Source organism: Brassica rapa, chromosome A02, assembly GCF_000309985.2.
Source record: "Brassica rapa cultivar Chiifu-401-42 chromosome A02, CAAS_Brap_v3.01, whole genome shotgun sequence".
Classification (NCBI taxonomy): Eukaryota; Viridiplantae; Streptophyta; class Magnoliopsida; order Brassicales; family Brassicaceae; genus Brassica; species Brassica rapa.
In genome coordinates this window covers 24,980,837-25,008,316 of record NC_024796.2, presented here as the reverse complement: position 1 = coordinate 25,008,316, position 27,480 = coordinate 24,980,837, and the positions used below count along the sequence as shown (strand labels likewise).

The 27,480-nt window shown below is 35.2% G+C and overlaps 2 protein-coding genes across 2 annotated transcripts; one reads left to right on the top strand and one right to left on the bottom strand.

Moving 5' to 3' along the window:
- The first annotated feature begins 256 nt into the window (after window positions 1-256).
- LOC103853956 (DNA polymerase alpha catalytic subunit-like) lies at window positions 257-21,533 on the top strand. Its single transcript, XM_033283998.1, has 31 exons — window positions 257-3,214; window positions 3,299-3,463; window positions 3,538-3,621; window positions 3,700-3,774; window positions 3,876-3,940; window positions 4,040-4,130; window positions 4,200-4,385; window positions 4,582-4,745; window positions 4,825-4,939; window positions 5,077-5,247; window positions 5,332-5,445; window positions 5,544-5,663; window positions 5,740-6,021; window positions 6,097-6,186; window positions 6,254-6,372; window positions 6,452-6,524; window positions 6,600-6,656; window positions 6,743-6,835; window positions 6,961-7,083; window positions 7,175-7,272; window positions 7,352-7,397; window positions 7,468-7,581; window positions 7,669-7,752; window positions 7,842-8,048; window positions 8,123-8,193; window positions 8,277-8,466; window positions 8,544-8,597; window positions 8,689-8,808; window positions 8,903-8,977; window positions 9,070-17,467; window positions 17,710-21,533. The coding sequence occupies exons 1-30, from the start codon at window positions 2,594-2,596 to the stop codon at window positions 9,208-9,210; spliced, it is 4,008 nt and encodes a 1,335-aa protein (XP_033139889.1). The 5' UTR covers window positions 257-2,593; the 3' UTR covers window positions 9,211-17,467; window positions 17,710-21,533.
- On the bottom strand, window positions 9,355-11,598 carry LOC103854100 (transcription factor ALC-like). The gene is made up of 5 exons (XM_009131013.2): window positions 11,576-11,598; window positions 10,442-10,535; window positions 10,116-10,181; window positions 9,718-9,783; window positions 9,355-9,612 (listed from the first exon to the last, which is right to left on the bottom strand). Exons 1-5 carry the CDS (start codon window positions 11,596-11,598, stop codon window positions 9,412-9,414), a joined length of 450 nt encoding a protein of 149 aa, XP_009129261.1. The 3' UTR covers window positions 9,355-9,411.
- Window positions 21,534-27,480: the final 5,947 nt, after the last annotated feature.

Genomic DNA, 27,480 nt, shown 5'->3' with positions numbered 1-27,480 from the left:
AGAATCAAAATCTTGAGTTTTTTTAGCTCATTGTGGAGAGAAAGTGAGAGATATGTTGTGTTTAGGTCACAAGAATGGAAAAAGAAGAAGGGTAAATCGATTTTAGGAGCATTAAGAGCTTCAAATTGGTTGTTCATGGTGGTTGTGGTATTGATGACAATGGCAATCTTGTAATTACTTGAAGATGATGAGGGTGAGAGAGTAAAAATGTCATTTTCGAAAAAAAAAATAAAAAAAAAATGGATGGCATTTTCGTAAATTATATGAACTTGTGGGGTGAATAGGGCAAAACCAATTTTCAAAAAAAAAGGAGGTTAGTTTTGTGTTTGACTTTAAGTTATAGGTCAATTTTGCAAAAATCCCAATTTTAAATGATTGTTTTAAAAAAAAATGTTTTTAAGAAATTGTTTTGTGTAGACTCAATTTTCTGACTAAACATGAACCTAAACACCATCTAAACCCATTTTTAGAACACATACTATATCATGCATATTTGATTCCACAAAGAAATTTCTAGTAAATTTGCTTACCTATACATATGAATTCATTGTATTTCTTCTTGCAGCTACAAAGTGTAGTATGCTAGATTGCACAAAAGCTTCATTGGACGTACAGTGCCCACTCCAGAATCGGAAGCAAAACCTTGTGGATGGCTTAAGAAATTTCGCTTTCAAAACGCTTCAAAATATCCTATTTAAAAATACGTTGGAAATTTACGATTCCGTTTTTTGAATCACGCTTCCAGTTTTTTTAGAATATTGAATATCATAAATAAAGAAAAAGTATAAAATAATGTTTTATGTTTTTATGTAAAGTCTAAAATTTAATAATACTAAATAGAGAGAATATAAATATGCAAATATTAAAACTAATACTATAAATTATCTTTATGCACTGAACTTTTTTTTATTATAGATATAATATAAGACAATTCTCTCAAATAGCTATTTTTAAGTTTTTGTCACAAAAAAAAAAAAAACTAAAATAGTCTCTTTTTATTTTGAAATTTTTATAATTTATTTTTTATTTTTTAAAATTTGAAACCCTATCCCCAAAATTCTACCCCTTGACTCTAAACCCTAAATCTAGATTAGTTAACCCTAGGGTAAAAACATATTTTTACTTTCTAATAAAATTTATTTTGGTCATTTTCTTCATTGAAAACTATTTTTGTGATAAAAACTTAAAAATGACTATCTTAAAGAATTTTTCAATAATATATATATCTGCTTCCTAATTTGAAATATCTCGTTTCCATACGGTTTCGATTCCATGCAAGGCCGGCCCTGGGCTAAAGCCCATAAAGCTTGGGCTTTGGGCGCTACAGATAATATGTATTTTAGAGGCACCAAAATTTATAAAATTGACTTTAGTCTAGTGGTTGCACTTCTTGTGATTCTATTATAAAGGTTTGAGGTTCGAAACCACAGTACCACTTTTTTTTATCCTGATTTATTTTTATGAGAATAAGTGAATACCAACTACTTAAGACATTACGGAAGAATAGGTTACATGTTCCAACTTTCCTTTTATCTATGTCTATTATAACAACTACTTATTAAACAATGATTTATCTTCCCCAATCTCTCTTTTCATTTATTTCTATTTTGCTATAATTGTTGTTTAAATAAAAAATATTATAACAATTAATTAGAACTACCAGTTGCTCATGTTCCACTGTATCGTAAATGGTTGTCTTTGCCAAAATAGCTCCATGGAAGTTTCAGGTACATTTTTCTCAAATTTCTTACTTAAAAAAAAAAAAAATTTGTAATTTTGTTAAAAACTTATGAAATTCAACAAATTAAAACTATCATAGGGTTTTAATATTTTGAAAATCTATGAAAGATAATAATTTGTGAAGTTGATGTTAGCGTATTTTATTATATGTTTTGCTCTATCAATAGATTATATATTTTGTTCTTTTGCTTCTTTGTATTCGTAGAAAATGCTATTATAGTAGTATTAGAAATCAATCAACCACAAGAACTTCAAATATGAAGGTAAAAAACATATAAAATGAGCTGCAAAAAAAAATATGAGCTGCAAATAGTGTTTTGATGTTTTTTACTTTTTAAAAAAGCTTAAATTTTAATAGTATATGAAATATGATATTATTTTGATTATATATATGTTTAAAATAGAGTAAAATTTATTTATAGCTAAGGGGCAACATATGTTTAGTCCGCTTTAGGCGCCCGAGGAATCCGGACCGGCACTGATTCCATGTAACATAGGAAGTATGAAGAATTACGTCAAATAATCTATGGAAGTATGAAAGAATCAATCAATTTTTCTCAGAAAGAAGAAAGTATGAATCAATTTGAAAATTAACGAGTTAAGAAAAGCAGGATGTATAAGATAATTAAAAAAGTCTTAAACTCTTTATCAAAAAAAAAAAGTCTTAAACTTGAAGAAATTAAATTGAAGAAAATGTAAAACACAGTATAAAGCCCATTAGTATTAGGCTTATCGGGCTTGAAAAGTATCAACTGGCGCCAAAATAAAATAGATTTCCCCGCTCTCTCTATCGACCTAAACCTATAAATTGGATACTCAGGTTCGCCCCCAAATCAGAAGAAACTGCTGAAAAATGTCAGGCGACAATTCGACGGAGGTTGAACGAAAACGTGGCAGAGCCGCGGAGGAGGCGTCGAGCTGGAAGAATTCCGTAGAGCGACTGAAAGCGATTCGGCAAGGAGGACTTGGGAACCTATCGGCTTCAGGTGGTGGCTACGAACTGGAACAGCCAGTTGATGATGAGTACGACGCAATTGTAAAATGTGAGGGTATTCTTGAAGAGGTTTTAGCAAAGGTTAATCCAGACGATATGGATAGAGAAAGACATAGGAGAAGGAAACAAGCAGCTACTGTTCCAATTAAGATACGTGATTCAGACGATAAGTGTGATCACGTTGCCATGGAGAATGAGTTGATGAAAGAAGATGTGACAGATTCTGTAGTCACCACCCTTCCGCAGACTTGTGAGAATATGGAATTACCTACAAGTGATAGCGAGGGATCAAACAATATAAGACAGAGTGAAGAAGCTAAGGCAGAGTCAGGAGTGAAGAAGGAAGCCATTTGCAAAGGTGGAACTGAGAATGGGGCGGAATTTGATTTGGATGCTGATGGGTCACTTCGTTTTTACATTCTTGACGCTTATGAGGAGGCTTTTGGTGCGAGTATGGGCACAGTATATCTGTTTGGGAAGGTCAGTCTGTTGGAATTTCACTCATTTTAGCTCTTCTTTGGCCTTCTGGTTAATATAGAGATTAATCCGGCTACCCTCTTTCAGGTTAAAATGGGAGATACGTACAAGAGTTGCTGTGTGGTTGTTAAGAATATCCAGAGATGTGTTTATGCTATTCCAAATGGTTCCATATTCCCTTCCCATGAACTTTTTATGCTCCAGCAAGAGGTGAAACTTTCTCCTGAATCCTTCCGGGTGAAGAAGTTACATGTGAGTGTCACTACATGCTAATTAATACGAAACAATATCTTATCCTATTGTTTTTTGACCTTTGTCATTCTCAGGAAATGGCATCCAAACTGAAGAACGAAATTTCTCAGCAATTGCTACGACTCAACGTTTCAAATTATAGCATGGCACTTGTCAAGGTTTGTGTATTTTACTTACTTACTTTTCATGCAGCAAAACTTTTCTTTTGAGACTCTCTACTCTCCTCTCATTATCAGAGAAGCTACGCGTTTGAGAAGCCTGATGTACCAGCTGGCGAGCAATATGTTTTGAAGATAAATTATCCATTTAAGGTGGTGCATTTTAGCTTTAACTCGCTCTAAAATTGTCTACTTTGTTTTTTTGTTTGTTTGTTAAATCTATTACATCTCAACACCTGTCTCTGTTATCATAGGATCCTGCACTTCCACAAGACCTTAAAGGGGATTCTTTTTGCGCTGTGCTAGGCTCTCACACCAGGTTTTAGTTTCTTACTGCTGAGTTTCCTGGTTTGATAGTTGATCGGTTCATTTTGCATTTACTGGTCTTTTCTAAGCTTCTTAGTTAATTAATATGCAGTGCTTTGGAGCTTTTCATCCTTAAAAGGAAGATCATGGGACCTTCTTGGCTGAAAATTTCAAACTTCTCTACCAGTTTACCTTCTCAACGAGTAAAGCCTACCATGATTATCTTGCTACTTATTTCTATTTATGCTTATGAGGACTTGACACTTGTGCAGGTGAGCTGGTGCAAGTGTGAGGTTACTGTTGAATCTCCCAAGGTTATCACTGTTTTAGTTCCGGAGGAAAAAGTGGTTCATCCTCCTGCTGTCGTCACAGCTATAAATTTAAAGACTATAGTCAATGAAAAGCACAACATCAGCGAAATTGTTTCCGCCTCTCTTCTCTGTTTTCACAACGCCAAGGTTCGTTTCTCTTTGGGAAATATGAGGTTCGTCACCTCGATGGTTATGCCACAACAATCTTAAGCATTATCATGGCTCACAAGTAGTTTATTTGTACCATGTGTATTGTGTTTAAGCTGGTTTGTGAAATTGTTTTTTCTTGCTCAAATGACACTCTCTTAGTAGCTTGACATTTTTATGTCCTTTGGTGTTTCAGATTGACGTTCCAATGGCAGGTCCAGAAAGAAAGAGATGTGGTATTCTGAGTCATTTCACTGTTGTTAGGAATCCTGAAGGAACTTGCTACCCAATTGGTTGGAAGAAAGAAGTGGCTGACAGAAATTCAAAGAAGGGCTGCAGTGTTTTAAGTTTTGAAAACAGGTATTATTCCGCAGCTCTCTTGTTGTGTAGGAGGCTGGTGCTTCATCCAACATTTCTTTTTTTGGTATTCTTACTGCAGTGAAAGAGCTTTGCTGAACCGATTGTTTCTGGAGTTGAACAAATTGGACAGTGATGTTCTTGTGGGACATAATATATCAAGGTTTGATCTGGATGTTCTTCTCCAAAGAGCCCAGGCAAAGCAACTAATCCTTTTTACCATCTAAAAATGGCTCTGTCTTTTAATTTTTCTCTGTAGAAGTAACATTAATGAGACGGAATGTTTTTGTTTTATGCATTGTACATCATTTTCTCAGTCTCTCCTTTTGTGTAGGCTTGCAAAGTTTTGAGTAGCATGTGGTCCAAAATTGGCCGTCTCAAACGTTCGTTCATGCCTAAGCTTAAAGGGAACAACAAGTCCGGAGCTACACCAGGGCTCATGTCTTGCATTGCTGGAAGACTATTATGTGATACAGATCTATGTTCTCAAGACTTGTTGAAGCAGGTATGTATGATGTTCAACTCTTACTTACAAGCAGTGAGAAGTTAAGTCCCTCACCTATAAGCAAGCTTCTGGTTGTTGCAGCAGGTCAGTTATTCGTTAACAGACCTTTCAAAGACACAGCTGAACCAGGACAGGAAACAGATATCGCCTCATGATATTCCCAAAATGTTTCAGTCATCTAAGACACTTGTGGAACTTGTAAGTTTTTTAATTAGTCTAATCATGTCTGTTTTATAGCTGGTACTACCTCACTAGGGACACTAGACATAAAGGATTTTTGGTTTTCTTGGGTTCAGATTGAATGTGGGGAGAGAGATGCATGGTTATCCATGGAGCTCATGTTTCATCTAAGTGTTCTTCCTCTCACTCTCCAGCTTACTAACATAAGTGGCAATCTCTGGGGGAAAACCCTTCAAGTAGTGGCTCCTCTCTCTATCCCTCAAACACGTTATGCGCTGGTGCATTCTGATTTTTCTTTCTATTCGTTACCAGGGATCCAGGGCGCAGAGAATTGAATACTACTTACTACATACATTCCACTCGAGAAAGTACATCCTCCCAGACAAAATTTCGCAACGTATGAAGGATATTATAAAGTCATCAAAAAGAAGAATCAGCCATGGTGAATTGGATGCTGACTTGGCTTTGGAGAATGATCCGTCTAAGAAGGGTCCAGGCTACGCTGGTGGACTGGTGTTGGAACCAAAGAAAGGGTTATATGACAAATATGTGGTGCTTCTTGACTTCAATAGTCTTTACCCGTCTATTATACAGGTTAGCAGCAGACTGTTTTCTATTCTCAAGCTGTTTCCATTTGATTTTACACAACGCGTGTATGATAAATTACAGGAATATAATATATGTTTCACGACTGTGCCACGATCAGAAGACGGAGTTCCTCGTTTACCTTCGAGCCAGACACCTGGAATTCTTCCAAAGGTATGAGGATTGTATTAGTGATTGCTCCATTCTCTAGTTCAATTCTAATCTGTAGTCTTTCTTTTAGTTGATGGAACATTTGGTCAGTATAAGGAAACGTGTGAAACAAAAGATGAAGAAGGAAACAGGTCTCAAGTACTGGGAGCTTGACATTCGGCAGCAGGCATTAAAACTCACAGCCAATAGGTTTTGTGTTTAATGGTTTTAGCTTCTTCTGCTAGCAATAATTGCCCATTTTCACGGTAATGTTTCATTTTAAACGCAGTATGTACGGATGTCTGGGGTTCTCTGATTCAAGATTCTACGCTAAGCCTTTAGCAGAGCTCATAACACTACAGGTAAGTTATGCTTTTTTCTCTGTTTAATTTTTTTTCCTTTTCTCATGAAATCCGGTTAATTCCCTAACATTGCAGGGAAGGGAGATCCTGCAAAGAACCGTGGATCTTGTACAGAATCATTTAAACCTAGAGGTATCACCTAGTCGCACTAAATGCATTTCAGTAGAGGAAATAATGTAATGTGTCAACATGTTGGGGAATATTGAACATGTATGCAGGTGATTTATGGTGACACAGATTCAATCATGATTCACAGTGGACTAGATGATTTCGAAGAGGTCAAAACCATTATAACAAAAGTCATCCAAGCGGTAGGTTGGATAATAGCTTTTTACCCTTAAAACAAAGCTATATAGTATGATTAAACCAATATTCATTTAACGTTCGATTTCCTGATGCATGAAAGACAATGGATAACTCAACTTTAATATTATAGGTCAATAAGAAGTACAGATGTCTGAAAATTGACTGTGATGGCATATATAAGAGAATGCTTATTCTAAGAAAAAAGAAGTATGCTGGCGTCAAGTTGCAGTTCAAGGACGGGCAGACTTGCGAGGTATAATATTTAATTTACACATCCTGGCTACCTTTTCTTTTTTTTTTTAGAAAATATTTGAGGATACTAAACGCATTGTTGGTCAATGCAGGAAATTGAAAGAAAAGGTGTGGATATGGTTCGTCGAGACTGGAGCTTACTCTCCAAGGAAATTGGAGACTTATGCTTGGCTAAGATCTTTTATGGAGGGTATGTTCTAAAACATTCATTCACTCAAGAATATATTTAGTTTTTACTTCCTCATGCAAACATACAATCATCTTTTCAGGTCGTGTGAGGATGTTGTTGAAGCAATTCATAACGAACTTGTGAAGGTAATCTTTTCTTTATAAACGTTTGTTAATCAGTTTGCTCTTCTTTTTCATCTTTTACATGTTGCAACAGATAAAAGAGGAAATGAGAAATGGGCAAGTTTCACTTGAGAAGTATGTCATCACCAAGGCATTGACTAAAGCACCAGAAGCTTATCCAGATTCCAAAAGCCAACCACACGTTCAAGTAAGTACGAGAGCTATTTATTATTCACATTATTTCCCTCTCACTGGACATATCACATCTTCACTAAACTTTGAGTGTGCTTCTCAGGTCGCACTCAGAATGAGGCAACGTGGTTTTAAAGAAGGTTTCAATGCCAAGGATACTGTACCTTATATAATCTGCTATGAACAGGTTCCCAAACCAGAAGACCACCAGCTTAATATTATCCCAAATCCAATCGTCTTCCTAGTAAAAATCTTGTATCCTTTCCTTGTGTGCAGGGTAATGCTAGCTCTGTCAGCTCAGCAGGGATTGCCAAACGCGCTAGGCATCCTGATGAGGTGAAGTCAGACGACAGCAGATTGTTGGTTGACATAGATTACTACTTGGCACAGCAGATTCATCCCGTGGTGTCTCGTCTGTGCGCAGAGATTCAGGGCACAAGTCCTGAGAGGTTAGCCGAGTGTTTAGGACTTGACCCATCAAAGGTAAAAAAAAACAATTTTCATTTAAAGCCAACTCTCCAATTCTGATAGATGATTAGAAACATTGTTTTCTATAGTATCGAAGCAACGATGCTACGAGCAGTGATCCTTCTACATCCCTCTTGTTTGCTACAAGCCATGAAGAAAGGTAATGAATGCTATCATCCTAATAATATATTTCCTCCAGGAATCTGCAACAACGTAATTTACATGTACAATAAAAAAACGCAGGTATAAAAGCTGTGAGCCGTTAACACTAACATGCCCCAGCTGCTCTGCTTCTTTCAACTGTCCATCTATTACTAGTTCAGTTTGCGCGTCGATCAGTAATAAATCTGAAACAGAGGAATCTACATTCTGGCTTAGACTGCATTGCTCGAAATGCACGGGAAGAATATCCCCTGCAATGATAGCTAATCAGGTAGGCAATCATTTTTCTTTAAAAAGAATTCGAATTTCTAACTGGATTGGATTAACTCATCTCATCATGAATTTCAGGTGAAAAGGCAGATTGATGGGTTCCTGTCAATGTACTACAAAGGCACAATGATGGTGAAGAATATAGAACCTTCTCCCTTGCCTCGTTTTTATATATATATCAATATAATTTTGAACTCCTGTCGTTACATCTGGCTTTCAACAGTGTGACGATGAGTCTTGTAAGCACACTACTCGCAGCCCCAACTTTCGTCTGCTAGGTGACCGGGAACGGGGAACAGTTTGCCCAAACTATCCTAACTGTAATGGAACCCTCTTAAGAAAGGTATGTGCCCTCATCCACCGGATAAGAAGAACTCTTATCTTTCTGTTGCTTCATAGAAACAACTTTTGATCCCCCAAGCTTTCTCTTATTACAGTACACTGAAGCAGACCTGTACAAGCAGCTGTCATACTTTTGCCACATCTTAGACACACAATTCTCTCTAGAAAAGGTTTTTCACAGTTTTCTTATGTGTTATCACAATCAATTTGTGTTTTAGATCATTGATAACCTCTCTGGCATTTTTTTTTTTTTTAAAAGCAGATGGATGTTGGTGTGAGAATTCAAGTAGAGAAAGCAATGATGAAGATAAAACCTGCAGTTGAGTCAGCAGCATCGATAGCTCGGAGTATCCGAGACCGGTGTGATTACGGATGGGTGCAACTCACAGACATAGCCATTTGATAGTTCTAATAATTATCTCATCTCATGTAATTAAATTTATATCATCTTCTGACATCATTAAGTTTTTGTTTTGTCCTAAAGTTTTATTACCATAACTATAACTGAACTTTGGAGTATAGCAAATACTAGACTAAAAACAGTTTTGACTACTGTTTGGTAGGGTACTAAGCCGGAGATGTTGACTTCGAATCATCTTTGTCTTCAAAGCAGAGTGGCTGTGGAAAAGCACATTTCCTGAGTTGCTCGGGGTGGTTCATGGTTAACCATCGAGTGAGGAGCACCAAGCAGAGTCGCAAAGTGCTGCTCTTGTTGTAAGGTTCCATTGAACCTTGTCTGCGTAGGCGGTAGAACTGGTGGTAGTCGCATAGGGTTTAGGCATAAATCATTCATAACAGCTAAAGTCTGTATTATGCAGTGATTAAGTTAATCAGACAATGGGGTTTACAAATTTAAACTTTGATTGTATGTAAATGATCTTAGTAAGCAAAATAAAATAAAATAAAAAACCTGCACTTGAAGTTGAAGCTGCTTCAGATATTTTATAGCTTCATCAAGCATTGAGGCTTTATCTGTCTACAAATATATTGGTTGGGTTCTTCTACGTTGATTTCGACTTCTGTGTGTTCTTTCGAACAGGGCTCTAGGATTACAAGTGAAGATTTTCTACGGATTTCTTCACTCAGTCATCTCTATCCTTTATTATGTTTTACTTATGTTAGCTTCTCAATTTACCGTCGAGTATCTAATCGGTTGTAATCGCATCTAATTTTAATATAAGTATGAGTTGTTCAAAAAAAAGAACTGTCTACAAATATATATATATATATATATATATATATATATATAAAAAAGAATGTTTATCATGACTAAGTTCTGAAGGAAGAAAATTCAAACTTTCAATTTACCTTGTTGGAATTGGGTATCAGCTTCTGCAAAGATTTCATTTTCTCGTTGATCTTGCACCTCCTTCTCTGCAATATTTTCAGATTCTATTATTGTTTTTTTAAAATATTTTTCAGATCAAGAATATTTAAAAAAGCTGAAAGACTGAAATATTTTCAGCCGGACCTGCCCTAGGTCATGCTAAGTGAAACATTCGCAATAGGTCCCAAAAGTTTTGAAAAAATTACATACAAAGAGGCCCCCAAAAAATATTTTTAGACCCCTAAATTTGTAAAAAACAAATTTTTACATAAACATAGCCACAGGCTCCGAAAATCTCAGAGCCGGCCCTTTCAGACAAGTTGTGGAACTGTGCATTAATGTTTCTCTTCAACGAGTTTCGCTGCCTGGCTCCGTTTCTCTTTAGTGTTACTAGGTCCTCTCTCCGCGCGATGCGCGGAAAAGTGTGTTGATAGTCGATTTTTGATTATAAATTTCGATGTTTTTTGTTTAGAATAGAAGCATTGTATTTTCCAAAATGTTTGGAAAAATGGTGAATATTGAGTTTATGCAATTAGCCAAGTAAACATAAATAATGTAAGAAACAGATTAAGTCTTTTGTAGACCAGAAGTTGCGTTGAGGTTCATAAGAAAGAAATAGCCTGAAATTGGTTAAGAATACGTTAGTTAGCATAAATTTAAGTAAATACAATAATATTGTTATATTAATATTTCTATGTATCATATATAGCTTTATACATCATATGTAAAGTTTGATGACATATAAAAATGATTGAATAAATCTTTAAATTTTGAAACTGTAATTTATCTTAATATTAAAATTTATTTGTTATTTATTATTTTGTAAATAAATATTTTTATATAAAAATTTGGAATACTACATATGAACGATTCCATGTTTAGATACTACATAAAAATACTTTTGATAGATTATGTGCATTTTACATATGAAGATGTACTGCGTAGAAAATATATGACCTTGCAATATTGTGTGTATGTTAGAGTAGAAAATACTTCTATTACTTTTTTAGACTCTTAAGGTAATTATTAAAAAAATTTGGAATAGTGGAAAGCAAAATAGAATTTTTTTAAAAATTTTTTAAAAAAACTTCTAAAATTGCATTCATTGGTGATGCTCCAATCTAAATTGATCTTTGTACAAACTTATTTGGTATAACATTGTAAATAAATGAGATAAACGAAAATTTTCTTTTCAAAACTAAATTTGAAGACAGTAACATTTTATTTTCCTATTAAGTGATATGATATATGTTATTATTATTATTATACTACAAAGGAAATTGGAAAGTATTGTACTATTAGATATAGAGATCTTAGACGGAAACTCCTGATGCTGTTTTGCAAACCGGTTTGTATAAACCAGAGTCGGCTTGAATACTGGACGTCGGATTATTAAGCCCAATCCACAAACTCCATACCTCCTTATACATTATTAGAAAACCGGCCTTCAACCTTAAACGCCATCGCAACCACATATGAATGTGTTTGGCTTCTGTTGAACCTTCCACGACGCGTTCAAGGCCGTTGATGATTTGGTAGTGCGTCACAGTAAACAATAAAATACTATTAGTATATGTCAATTTTATTAATTATTTGAAAAAAATGAAATGTATTTTAAATGAAAATTCATGTTATGTATTGGACAAATAATAGAGACAATTTTTTTTTATACTTGTTTCATATCCTTTGTGATTGTTTTCTTTGGTTTTATTTTATTTTTTATTTTTTGCTTTGAGGTTTTATTTTATTTATGTAAGATTATATGATGATACATATGAATATGTCATTATATAAAACTTATTATCATTTGAGATTGTGACAATTTAGTATTTAATTTTATGTATGGCTATGTGTAGGTTGTTTCAGATCGTTTATCCATACTTATAAGCCAAAAGGAATTTTGCTGAGCAGTTCAACATTTTTTTTATATTTAAAATGATTCTATCTTGGGCATCTCCTGTATAAAATATACTACTGAGAGTTAATGCTGAAACTCTCTTTTGCTATATGAAGCTCTAACGTATTTTAATTATGGGATATTCAAACACGTTAACATATATTCATTGTACAGCTTACTTGACCAATTCCATTTTATTAAATTGAAGTTTATGTTGTAATAATAGCACCATTCGTACACTTTTACGTCTTTTTTTCCTATTTATAGTTAAAATATGAGTTCCGAACAATACTTAAAAGGCAAAAATTGATTAGTTTAAGAAATCTAATCTGTAAAGTTATTTTTAGTAAAAATTGATCACCTCAAGAATCCTAAATGCGCAACTAAGTTTTCACAGCATATCAGTTTCATGAGTCTATAGGAATCATATGTGTGTTCTATTTGAAGAGTTATTTGTTTTAAGCATCCCCTACGAATATTTATTTTTGAATTTCAAGATTTTTACAAAACTAAGCCATAAGTTTCACTGTGATTTTATTCAAATATGCAAATTTGAAATGTTTTATATTATTCCATTATGATACAAATCAGAATTATATTCGAAACCAAACCTTAGGCGAACAGAAAGTAAATGTTTCCACACAAGAAAAGTTATAAAATGAATAAGAGACAGGAGAAGAAAGAGTGAATCTGCCAAAGCTTCTAACTATACTCGTTTTTATAGCAGATTTCAAAACATAAGCATACTCATTTGTTCTGTTTCAGATCACCTTAGGCTTTTTCTTCTTTTCGGCTAAAACATTACCAGATTCTCTCATATTCATGACCTTGAGTTCCTCAAACAGTAACAACTATGCTCCAAGAGTTAATGTTTTATGCATTGTGGTGATAGCGCAGACATGACTCCTGCAATCTCCAACCATCTTGCTGTCCACCACTATTCTACCTGTAAAAGTGAACGTGATCTATTTTCAGACTCATCCATATGTTGTGAGTCTTGTGACCTTGACTTACGTTAAGAGCGGCTGCTCGAGCGAGAGCGTGACCCTGGCCTGTGCCTCTCCTCTCTTTCTCGATCGAAAGACCTCTTCCTATGGATAAATGATGATACCATCAACTTAAGAATGCAACAATCTTAAACCAAAAAATAACTGCAACACATTATCAGTATCTGTCACGGTCTCGATTTTTGTAATGATCACTATCATCCATAAAGTCTCTCTCACGTTCCCTTTTCTCACTATGTTCTCTGCTAAGGTGTCTATAACAATTTCTCCCATTGTGGCGGTCGCATTCACTATCCTTTTCATCATGTCTCTATCTCTGGCCCTGCTCTTCACACTTTCAATGTCGATCGTGATTCACGTCTGTCTTTTTGATGTCCCATTTTCTTATCTTCCTCACTGGCTATTGAAAATTCCATTTCAAATTCATGAGATTCAAGCTCTGAAACAAATGGTAAAGGCTTCTTCAAAAGGTACATAAGGACCATAAGTAAAATATGAACTTTACATCATAGAATAATATATAAAAGCTCCCTCCAACACAAGGTCAAGGAAGCAAAACATACTAATGAATTAACCAATTTCCCGGAATTAAAAGAGTGTAAGAAAGTCAGCACATGCATTGTTGTTAGTGATCAATGATATCTTGTGGATGTTAAGATAATAGTAACATACATGCATTATCTACAATATATGCATTATCTACAATATAGCTATATTATAAGTCAGCACATGCATTGTTGTTCAAATATTTGTATTGCTCTTTTACTTTTATTTTTCAATTGGTTAGTTTCTGTATTTATTGTATCGAATTCAATTGTTTTTGTCTTAAATTTAACCAATGTGTTAATTGTAATTTTAAAATATATAACTTGGCATATTTATCTATTTACTTAAAATAGTATTCGGTTATTTGGATCATTGTGATCTGATCAAAATTCTGTTATCTTAATATATTTTTCTATATTTGAATAAAAAGTACTACTAAGAAATTAAATAAAAGACATATTTTTGCTTATTTGGTTTTCTTTGTTCCATGTTAAACTACACCTAGTTTTGATGTGAATTTTTTTTTGGTCATATTTGCAAGGGTTTATTTGCCAAATAACCAAAAAGAAATGAATTTAGTTTTTTAAAGAGATTGTAGAGTGAGCTTTCCCTATTTGCAATGTGTGTTTAATTTTTTCTGTAACTTTTTCTTTTGAAATTATAATGTATGTTATTTATACGATTTAGATGACATGAGGGTGAGTTAACTATATGTTTTCTTTTTCTCTGGAACCATTAATATCAATGTATAGCCATTATAGACATGTTGTAATGTGTTAGAAAAAACAAAGACTTATTCTAATATTCATAAAAAATATAAAGTTCCAGGTGTTGGTAATTCACTACTTCAGATGTGTTGCAGGACCTTCGAAGCAAGGTAAATATACTTTTCTTATAAGACAAACACAATTAGAATTATTGTATCTCTGAGTTTCCACAAACCATCTAAACTAATTCCCACTAAACATGTTTTGACAAACGAAATCAAACTTAAATGTTAATCTACTAAAGTTTCCTGGTTATTTGTGGTGGCTTGTTATTTTGTATTCTTTTTGAACTCTTCTCTTCGCTATTTAGACAAAAATTTGTTTAATTGAAACTTCCACACATTGTTAACTTTTGAGCTCTATATCACTTTTAAGTATACACACATCTAAAATACATAGATCCTTTACTTTTCCAGAATAAAATATTCTTTAATTGTACTCGAATTGAAAAAAAAAAGTTGAAAGGACATAGTTTCATTGACACCAAAGCAGACATAGTTTCATCGACACCAAATTTGGATGCTGCAAATGTGCCATTACATTGCTTTGGTGATGGCATTGAGGAAGAGGTCCTGGTATCTTGTAACACTTGTTTCTGAAATCATCTGCAATTGAAAGGACCATTGTATCTGGGCATATGAATTAAACATCAGATATAATAGGACTAATAATCTTTTGGGTTAGAAAGCAGGAAAATGTTAGTTTTAGCAGCTATGCAGGTGAAATAATACCTTGATCTGTTAACGGAAACGTTCCTTATTTTCCATATGTAACATTGGATCTTATGTGTTCTAAATGCTCCTGGTAAAGAAAAAGGGATAAAATTAAACATGCAACTAAGTGGAGTCAAATACGAATGAATGACTCCATGTTTGTTGTGGAGTCAGCACATAATATTTCTTTAGTGTCAAGAAATTTGATATCTTTGATAGATTTATCTTCTTGACTTAAAGTTCACCTCTGAAAGAACGATAAGGAAACAAAATTAATCCCTTTGTACACAAATCTTGAGAACCATTTCATGATCTTATCTCTTCTCAATCTGTAGAAATATTGCTAAAATATAAAGAACTTTATAAGCCATCATGTAACCCCTTAACTTTTTTTTGTGTAGCGTAAGGGTGGATTTCAACATACTTTGAGGACAGTTTTAATACCCGAAATCATATTCTGTCGCTACACCTAACACAAAACTTGAAACTTAATTGAACTTTACTCAAATGAAACAGTTAACAATATACCAAGAGAAGTTGGATCAATTTTTGTTTTTTTTTTGTCACGGTTAACATTGCTTCTAGATGCGCTATGGGAAACATAATAGGTATATTTATTTATTTTGAAATAATAAGAAGGAGAGAAGACTTCATCCCAATCTTGTTGAACTCGTGGAACTCCCCGGTCAAGGGGCTCTTTAGAAGCGAAACTGCCATTTGTGTCTGAACAGGACTGTCGGGCTTACATGACATGAATGTGGAGATCAAAACCAGAGAAGTCACAGCCTCTGATGGCTTCAAAATCCAAGACCAAGAAACCAAATTTCTTGAACTAAACGATAAGGTAGACCACAAGACGCGCTTCCATAGTTAAAGTCTAGATAACATGAACTTAACAACAATCTGAAAAATAAAGAGATTAAATCAAGCGTGAGTGATAAACACACAAAAATCAAAACTTTATGCAATTAACTAATAGAGAATCATCTAAAACTAAGAAAATAAAAAGTAACGGAAACAAATGTTGGTTACAAAGCATTAATATTTCTTTACGAAGCATTCATTGTTTTAGTGTTTATACAAAAACAATCTAACAATCATCCGAGATTAATGCTATTAATCATGCATGTTTGCTCTTGTTAATGAATCAAAAAGAGAAAAAGGATCGAACTTGAAATGGCATATAAACTAATTGAAATCTTTAAGACCTAGAAATCAAATCGCATAACAACGAAGAGCAAGAGAAGAGACTCACCAAACGAAAATTACGCAACAGAGAGGGAGAGAACGCGATAACGAATACAGTTGAGGAGAGTAAGAAAGAAAAGCCAACTCGGTCCGAGTCGACTCAGGAAGGTCTCTCTCGCTTTGAAGCTGTTCTTTCACTTATCATCAAGTAAAATAAAATGTTTGCAGAGTTCCGATTATGGTTGGAATGAAGATGAGATGGAACGCTTTATATAGCAGGAGAAAGAGAGGGAGATAGAACGAAACCATTGAAGCAGGATTAAAGAGCATAATCAATATATTGATGAAAATTTGATCGTGACCGCAAAGAGGAAGAGGAAGAGTCAGGGGAAAATGAAACTTTAGGTGTCAGAAATGAAAGGCAATATGGGCTGTTTTAAAAATGTAAACACAGCCCAATAAAATACATGTTTCTCTATGACGTGGCGAATTTAAATGTTTTTATTGGTTGCTTTTTTAAGAGGACGTGGCATCATTCTCTGTAGAGTATATTCTCCTTTTAGTATAGGTTAGATTGTTACCATTGCAAAAGAAAAACAAAAGTTAGTTTTGTTTTTGTTCTTTAAACAAAGCGAGTGTAGTTTAATGGCAACTAAAGTTGTTATCATTGATTTATTGGATCTTTGAATAGTATTTTGGACGTCTGAAGGATGAGAACCAACTATGTAGCATCTACATCGAGCTGGTATGGAGATATAAATATTCTTAAATTCACATAAAGTAGTTTAATGGTAACTAAAGTTGTTATCATTGATTTATTGGATCTTTGAATATTATTTTCATATAAATATTTCATTATGCGCAAAAGTGCAAGTATTATCCTAGTTATTCATTTAAGATATCAAAACTTTAGTCAGTCTAATTAAAATTGTTTATAAAAACTAATGATTTATTTTAGAAGTAAGCAAATTCACTTCTTAGTTTGTTCAAAAAAAAAAAGCAAATTCACTTCTTAGATAATAGTTCTAATAGTATATAGTCTATTAGTTATGAAAAGCCCACATACGGATACTAATAATATACTCCAACGTAAAGCTCCGCATATAAAAGGGATTCGTAGCTTGCGATGAACAGACCCACCACTGCAAAATCTAAAGTCACTCTCTGTCAAGCATCAACTCCAATTATGGCATCTTCTATGTCAATCTCGCCGAGGTACACAGTTTTTGGCAATCGAACTCATCTTCTAAGCATGTTTCTATAGAGGATGTGATTGTGTGTGTGAAAATCTGTGTTACTCTTATCAACTCAAAAAAGGCTTAGTTTTTATCTGGATATCTCTGTGTTTTAGTTGTGTCATGCCAAAGGTTTTCGCTTTGATGGTGTAGTTACTACTTATGTTCTACTTTCTGTACTTGGGTATTGTCAGAGATTGATGTAACTTGGTTTTGTTTCAGAGGTATATGCAGCAACAGTACAATGATGTTGAACTGTCTGCCCTTGGGATCGGGATGCATGTTCTTAATCTCTCTCTCCTATACACTCTTCTGTGTATTGAGACTGTAATAGCCTTTCTACTGATTGTCTCTTCAATGTGAAAATGTGCAGCCATGGTAAACATTGTTATTGTTGCTGAAATACTGAGAACAGTGGTTTGCTATTGAGAAAAGTAAGTATCCTTATACTGTCTGAATTCAACAAATTATATATTATAAATTGGAGGTTTTGGCAACTAAACTCTGTTTGGGGAAGCATGGTTTGTTACTGTTATAGCGATCATGACTTAAACGTTGGGTATGCAGGATGAAAGGGGTCGCATTTGTGCCGAAAGCTAAGGTGGTTTATTTAAGAGCAGACTATGATTGTCACAAATCCCATTATTGATTTTATATATCAGTTTTGATTCTCTATGGTTTTGATCTTGCGGATTGTATCTGACATAGAACATGAATCAGCATGCTGAATCAACACAGCAATTTGAGTATCAAAGAGTCCATTTCATTTTCTGTGGAATTTCTAAGTGTCATGACAAAACATCTTCAAAGAAAGGCGCGTTAACTAAAAATATGGAATCTTTTCTGTTCGGTCTCAGTTTAACAATATGAAGCGATCTATAGCTGTATCTAAACCTGAAAATTGAGTTTGTGATCTAAACGAGCTTTGTTGTATATATTTTTGTTTCATTGACTCGAGTGTAACGTTAATGATCCAAGTATTGTTACTCTTTTGTAAATTTTTTTTATACCATATAGACAAATGTTTTTCCTTAAGTTCCATCTACTAATTATGTTGTTTATTTTACTAAGACAGTTTTTCCCTGTCAAGAATGTAAGTCTTTTTATTTGTTAGATACAATTAACCAATTTTCCTTTCATTACCGTCTAGACAAGGTCTGAACTGTTCAACTTTGCAATTGGATAATTTTGCTTGATTTATATATTTTTGGATATTTTTACGGTTGTTTTTTTTGTTTTGAAAATGACATTTTTAATGTAAAACAAATATAGATAGGAGAATGTATTAAATTTAGAAGTTGGGGTGATTAGATTTGTAGTAATTTTTAAATGATTTTATAAGATTTAAGAAATTATTATGTTAAAATTAAAAGATTCTAAAATCTCATATAAACCCATGAAATTTGATTTTCTTAAAAAATATTTAAACTAAAAAGTAAAAACTCCACCATCACTTTTAAATGAATGCAAATCCTAAAGTACATAACTTCAAAATATTTCAAAACAGTAAATTTTAAATTAGTTTATCAAATAACAAGTTTAGTAACACCTAATTTCAAAATAATTTTTAAAGTTGATGTTTTAATAATAGTTGATTGTCCCTTCAATTTAAATTACTTTAAACTTCCAGTTAAGTACACCTTTAAAGTTAACCATGATTATTATAGTTCTAAATAATATATTATAAAAACTAGGTTTACAAAAATTATCTGTGACTACATCTTCTTCTTCAATAAGGATTTTTAGGTACATATATAATAGGGTGGTCATAAGTGTTCCAAAAAAAAGGGTACATATATAATATACATAAGAAAATTATGTATAAAATAATAAATTAAAAAACAACAATTTGATTTTCGTAGTGACCATATATTTGTATCTTTAGGATTTGTGTCCTGGTGTTGCTTAAAAAAAGGGTTTTGGGCTCTGTTTTGTTCTCAGAGACAAAAAAAAAACATAGTCAATTATTTTGTGGTAAAGCAAATTATTTTAAGGGAAATTTTTATAAATTATTTCAACTAAATTTTGTTAATTTATTTAATATCTAATTATTTTTGATATTTTCAAATATTGTTTTTGTTCATATGTATATATACATATATATCCTTTAATTTATAATATTGTACTCATTTTAATATTCAAACTATGTTTACTTTAATAAAAATATTAATAAGTTTCAAAAAAAATTATAAAAATTTCTAAATTTAAACCAATAAACAATTTCTAATTGATTTTAAAATTTAGCAATAAAATCAACTATTTTTGGATGAATTTTAGAAATTCAGAAAACTTGATTTGATTGTAAAATAAATGATTAATAGTTTTAAGTTTCAGGAAAAAAATTAAAGTTGATATTAACTAAAATTAAAAAGTTAAAAGTTATCCACAATTTAGTTTATTTTCCTATAAATTTACATAAAACTAAAAATTTTAAGATTTAGTTTTGAATTTTGGAGAGTTTTTTTATAATTTGTTTGAGACTTTTTAATACTTTTGATTAAAATGAGCATATTTTTAATATTAAAGTGCCTTATTAAGGTATACTTTTTTGACAGCTCTGAAGATGATTTTGTCAAGGAGATAGTTTTTTTTTTTAACGCTGGGTAACACATTACATCATCATATAATCTCTAAATCTATTACATATGATGATCAACTACCTGCAACAAATGCGATATTGTTAAACTAGCTCTTCGAATAATGATTCCACGATGAAGCTCTCCCCGAAACACTTGAAACCACAGACAGTTCTGCATGTACGACATTCTCGATGGATAGGCTCTCACCGCAACAGGCGACCACAACGAACGGTTCTGCTTACAGTACTCTGGAACCTCTGAAAGCTTCGCATCCTATAATCTGCAAGAAATTATATTGTATGGGATTCGAACTCCATACTTGGGTGTAGAAACCTTTAAACCTTAACCAATTGGCTAGGGTGATTCCACCAAGGAGATAGTTAAGGAGGTCAAGAGATTTATAGCAGCAATTAAATTAGAGGAAGAAGAAGAAGAAAATTATTTGGAGGAAAAAGGAGAAAGCTTGAGAATTACACTCTCCATGCATGATTGTTTCAGCATTATTATCAACTGTTAGGACGTAGACATGGACCAAAGGCTCTCTTTCCTGGACACCCTCGAGAGAATTTAGAATATCAAGAAAACTTTAGCTTCAGATCAATGCCGCTTATTCACTTCATACCAACACAAATCTCAATTTTGTTTTAACCAGAGATAACCAATAAACGTACTTTTTTGTCTGGAATAAAATTAATTTACTTGTATACTGAACCATATAGCTTATATGTAATTGTATTTAGTCAACACAATGTGAGTGTGTGTCTACTACTTGTATGAGTTTATTTTTCTGGAAGAAAGTTTACAAGTGACAAAATTGCAAACAAGCCATCTTTGAGTTTGTGGATGTATTAATTAAGTTCTTGCATATTTTGTTCCCTAGTTCCACCAAACCAGAAGATACAAGGTTTAAGAGTGTCATCAAATGTCTTTCTTTCTGACCAACAAAAGCTACGGTAGAAAATATTTGCTCTTAACATCATCTGCCATAAGCAACATCAAGATCCAACAAATTAACAACAACCACAAGCAGGTTAGTAAAACATATCCAACAATACAAGCTATGGCGCGATTCTCACATTATGAAAAAAGAGTTTGATGTTATATAGATCCCATTATCCTTAGCACAAAAAAAAAGTGAGAACTTTATTTGTCCAAAAAAAAGAAAAAAGTGGAATTTATAAGTGTGTGTACCTTAAGTCCTTAACGTTGCCGATTTTTTAGCCGAAGCTGTTGCATAATCTGAACGGTGAGTTATGAGGTCTAATATTTAAAATCTTTTGTATGACTTGAATTAAGTCACTTGACTAACCAAAACACGTTGATCAATCTGAACGACGACATAGAACTAAAAGGGAACATGTCTAAGAGCAATGTAGAGAATTTTAATATATATTTTTAAAAAATTCAAACCTTCTGATATAGCATAACTGCAAAAATCATACTTCTCATACGAAGTTGGACAACGACCTTAAATATTCGCATAAACCTCTAGAACATGCATGATTCTTGGCTATTTCTGTATGTTTCGTTTTCCAACTGTTTAGAATGAGAAAGCAAATGAAAGAGAAAATCATTTAGGGAAAAAAGGAGAAAGCTTGAGAATTACATTCTCCATGTATTTTCTCTCTCCTCTCTCCACTCTGAAGAAAAAGGCGATTTCCGGTGAAGGCGTTCGCCTCTTTGTGTCTCCTTGAGAATGAGGTTTGGTTTTTAAAAGACCAAAGGCGAATGAATGTGCTGTTACTTGCGTAAGAAGACACTGTTTGTGTGGTCTGAGATAGAGAGACAGTGAGCAGTGAATGCGTTTCTGAAACGTATGAACGAATACTTTGAGGAGCATGCCGAGAATTCCAGCTGATTACACCAGTTGGTAAGGCACGAGTTTCTGTTAACCTCAGGCCATTTGTGCAGAGACAAATCGTCTTCGATAGCATAGTTTCAAACCCACGTAAGAGTTTTATAAGATCTCTCGTTTGCGTTGTCCTTTCGAATCAATGGCATGGTCCTGTAAGTGAAATCTAAATCGAATGTATATTTGATAGTTTATACGTTTTTGATTGATAATCTGAGTGAACCCGGATTTCAAGAGTGAACAAGATAACCTCTGCGCTCTATTTTTGCATGAAATTGCCTTTTGTTCTACAGTGTCTATAAAATATGAGCAAGCTGAAGATGAATTGGTCATGGTTCTAAAAAAATATTCCGCTGCCGGGAATCGAACCCGGATTTCAATTGTGAACAAGGGGACCCTGGAAGCCCCTACGCTCTATTTGCTTGAAATTGCCTTTGTGCTACAGCGGAACTTGTTATTAGTAGCAAATATAAATGTATTTATAATGTGCATAGTACTGTATTTTTTTTTCGTATGTAATGTTTGATTAAAACTAATTTATATCTCCTCGTGGAAACAAAATATTGGGGTGACTATAACTACAATTTACTCGACAACTAATAATTACAAAACCGAAAATAAACAAAAACTAGAATAACCGTTAACAAAATAAAAGGAAAAAACTGTTACACAATTCATTAGGGTTTTGGCATTGGGCTGAAAAAGGATTCCTAAGTTACCGTGTCTATAAATATGAGCAAGATGAGATGAATTGAAGACACAAACGAAAGCAATATAGTAGTACTTGGTTGTTGTCCTGATCAGAAAGAGAAAGCAAAAGTAGAAGGCAGATCATTTATATATACCATCGATAGATAGAGCAGCAGCAAGGCCACGAAAAGGACAAATTTGCTTCATCGTTTCCTCAGAAAGAGAAAGCAAAAGATGAAGAAGAGAGATACATGCTGCATCACAAAAATCAAGAACCAAAATTTCTCTGTCTCTATGCAGATAGAAGCTGCGATAAGGCAAAATTATCTCTAAAAACGATGAGGATGGAGTGGTCTTCGGCTTCTCTAGTTGAAGAAGAAGAAGAGAATATGATACGTACCAGCAGGTCTATTTCCGTAAACGTCGCAAGGGAGTGAACCAGTTGGAGCAGGTGTTGTCTGAGACAGAGTCGAAGGGAGTTGAAGACGGGGAGTTAGAGAAGAAAGAAGAAAGTAACTTTCTGGTGGAGTAAGAGGGAAGGACGAGTGAGCAAAGACTTGGTGTGAGACAGAGGCTTTGCTACGAGGAATAAAGAATAAAGTCGAGTAGTTGTTTTACTTTTTCTTCATGCTTTTTGTATGTATTGAAGAGTGACGTCATGAGTCCTCTGAGAACGATCGTAATACCTTTAGCATCAACGTTCTTGTACTGTGATTCCTACTTGGATTACACGTTATCGAATATCGAGAGAGTTATTAAAGCTTTGAGTTTCTTATTTCTCTTTTACACGAACCAGTTACGTAAAGGAGAGTGGGATCTTGCGATAAGGGAGATTACACGTTCAAACTTATCAAATTGGTGCGGTGAGCGTGGAGGCTGATGCTTCCGGTGTGGGATTAGGAGCCGTGCTGATGCAGAATAAACGTCCCATTGCATATTATAGCCACACGTTAACTCCTCGTGAACAGCTGAAGCCGATCTATGAGCGAGAACTCATGGCTATTGTGTTTGCTATCTTAAAATGGAAGCATTACCTTACTGGTCATCACTTTGTGGTTCACACGGATCAAAAGAGTCTGAAGTTTCTCCTGGAACAGCGTGAGGTCTCGATGGAATATCAGAAATGGTTGATTCGTCTGCTTGGTTTTCAGTTTGACATCATCTATAAACCGGGGATTGAGAACAAGGCCGCAGATGGACTGTCGAGACAGATGGCCAGACCGGAAGGAGGCATGTGTGCAACGTTGTTATCACTGGTGATCCCTCAATCCCTTCACTTGCAAGACATTTATGCTGAAATTGCGCAAGATGAAGGCATTGAAGCCATTAAGAAACAATTGTTGGCTGGCGCACCAGTAGGGAAAGGATTTTCTTTGATTGGGGGCTATGTGCGTTACAAAACTCGCTTGCTGATCCCTCGTACATCCAAGTTCATTCCGCTGCTCTTATCAGAATACCATGATAGTCGTATCGGGGGTCATTCTGGTGTGCTTAAGACGCTCAAACGCATTCAGCAGGCGTTCTACTGGGCTGATATGCGACGTACTGTGCAACAGTATGTGGCTCAATGTACCGTGTGTCAGACGCATAAGTATTCCACACTCTCACCGGCAGGATTGCTCCAGCCATTACCCATTCCGACACAGATTTGGAGTGATATCAGTCTTGATTTCGTGGAGGGCTTGCCGTCGTCGACCGGGGTGAATGTGATTTTAGTGGTGGTGGATCGTTTGAGCAAGTATGGCCATTTCATAGGTTTACACCACCCGTTCACAGCAGTTGATGTAGCGTCAAAGTTTGTTTCTGAGATTGTTCGTTTACACCGCTTCCCGGCGTCTATCATTTCGGATCGGGATCGAATTTTTCTCAGTGCCTTTTGGAAGGAATGCTTTCGCCTGTCAGGGACCAAGCTGAAGTTCAGCACCGCATTTCACCCGCAGACGGACGGTCAGACAGAGGTCCTCAACCGTTGCGTGGAAACCTACTTGCGTTGCTTCGCGTCGGGCCACCCCAAGACTTGGTTTAAGTACCTTTCATGGGCGGAATACTGGTACAATACTTGCTTTCACTCCTCGTTACAGACAACGCCTTTTCGCGTGGTCTATGGCAGAGACCCACCTACGTTGATTCCTTTCGAGGAAGGTTCAACGGGAAACTTTGATTTGGAGAGTATGTTGCGTGAACGGGATGAAATGTTAGCACATTTGAAGGAGTTGTTGTTGAAAGCGCAGCAGAACATGAAGAGAAAGGCTGATCAGCATCATCGAGATGTGGAGTTTGATGTAGGCACGTGGGTTTTCTTGAAGTTACGACCGTATCGCCAGTCTTCTGTCACACGTCGCATTTGTCAGAAGCTAGCCGCGAAGTTCTATGGTCCGTTTGAGGTTGTGGAACGAGTGGGGAAGGTGGCTTACCGTCTACAACTTCCACCTTCGTCTCGCATACATCCGGTTTTTCACATCTCTCAGCTGAAGGCTGCGATCGGCCAGTCTATACCGGTCACACCACTGCCGACGAAATTTTCGTCTACCGGAGAGTTTGTAGTCCTACCGGAAGCAGTGTTGGATACTCGATACACAGAGGATGGGCGTCTCGAGGTTTTAGTTCAATGGATGGGTCTGCCAGCTCATGAGAATACTTGGGTGTCGGGTTGGGAATTGTCTCGTCAGTTTCCGGAATTTCAGCTTGAGGACAAGCTGCGTCTCGTGGGGTGGGGTATTGATACGTACCAGCAGGTCTATTTCCGTAAACGTCGCAAGGGAGTGAACCAGTTGGAGCAGGTGTTGTCTGAGACAGAGTCGAAGGGAGTTGAAGACGGGGAGTTAGAGAAGAAAGAAGAAAGTAACCTTCTGGTGGAGTAAGAGGGAAGGACGAGTGAGCAAAGACTTGGTGTGAGATAGAGGCTTTGCTACGAGGAATAAAGAATAAAGTCGAGTAGTTGTTTTACTTTTTCTTCATGCTTTTTGTATGTATTGAAGAGTGACGTCATGAGTCCTCTGAGAACGATCGCCATGAGATCGTAATACCTTTAGCATCAACGTTCTTGTACTGTGATTCCTACTTGGATTACACGTTATCGAATATCGAGAGAGTTATTAAAGCTTTGAGTTTCTTATTTCTCTTTTACACGAACCAGTTACGTAAAGGAGAGTGGGATCTTGCGATAAGGGAGATTACACGTTCAAACTTATCAGAATATCATACTAGTAAATACCAAGATAGTTTGTTAGTTTCCAAGAGTCTGGATGGTCTTTTTTTGCCTCTATGCATTTGACTTAAAAATACCAATTAAAGTGATGAACCCAGCCACTAGATGGTCACTGACGCTCCCTCTTGCCAGGATTCAGCTAGTGCATTCAGACAACAAGGTGGAGTTTTCTCTACCGGGATTTGGAAAAGACTATGTCACAGGAGCATACAAACTAGTCTGGTTGCATAACAACAACAACATCTCATCATGTGAGGTTTTCGATTTTGGAGTCAAGGAATGGAGGCAGGTGATTTCTCCTCCTGATCATCGGATAGATCACAAACAAGAAGCCAAATCGTCTTAGCCAGCATAGTTTCAGACCATCCCGTGTAAAGAGTTTTCGTTTTCTGACAATTAGTACATTATTAGCTAATTATTAATATCTGTATGTGGGGCCTTTAAAAGACCTAGTATAACTAATAGATCCATAAATAAACCTAATGAATTAAAAATAATTCCACTGCAGGGATTCGAACCCAGATTTCAAGTAGGGGGGGTTGCACAGGGCGTAAACCCTTTGTTCTTAATTCAATTTGAAATTAACTTTTGTGCTACAGCGGATCTTGTTGTTTAGAAGCAAACATAATTAACTTTATTTAAATGTGAAAGCTCAAATATTAGTAAGATCCCCCTGGTTCTGACATGGAAGAGAAAGAAAAAAAGACACATGCCAAGAGTTACTCGCTCTTGAATACAGTGAGCAGCCGTGCGTTTCTTAAACATATGCATCGCTGAATGAATGAGAAAACTAATAATGGATCTGTTATATAATCATAATGACAGAAAGGAAATCAAAGCTTAAGGATAACATCAGAGACAAGTTTCAGATTCAGATATATTTGTAAGGAAACCAAGTGATAATCTAGCTACTCCTGATTTAAATATCAATTCCTTTAGTTACATCTTGTACTATACAGAAACTGAAGCAGGTCTGTAAACAAAGAAAGGAAAAAATTACTCAGATCATGCTCTAGTGGTTATATGGAACTTTCCACTCTGCTAAAGTGGATAGATTTTCATTGTTACATTCTTTAGGATTACTAGCATAGAAGTAATCTTATTCATTTAGTTTATCAGATACTTTTTTTTTTTTTTGAAACACAAACTTTCTCATTAAGTAGCTCAAACAAAGTTAGGTGAGTTCATAATGGCCAGCTCAGCCACCAGGGCCTGCTTTGCCAATGAGTCTGCATCATTGTTTTTCTCACGGGAAATCCAGGAAAAAGAAACTACTTCAAAAGATAGAGCAACATTTTTAATGTCTGAGACTATGCTGTAAAGCTCAGCAAGTGGAGAGTCTGAGGTCAGAGCCTTGACAAGTTGTTCGCAGTCCGATTCGCATCGAAGCCTAGTGAGTCCAAGCTCCTTGCACTTTGACACTGCCTCCCGCATCGCCAGTCCTTCAGCTATAAGCGGAGAGCCTACAAATTGCATCGGCGCGGAGAAGGAAGAAGATCTATTTGTTGATTTCACAATCCATCCAAGTCCTGCAACTTTCATGGATTCGTTCCAGGCAGCATCCGATCGAACCAGCACACAGTCCTCTAGCGCTTGCAATCTAGCTGGTTGAGGGCGTCGTACCGCAGGGGCCTTGCTTTGGCTCTCATTCCATTCTCTAGCTG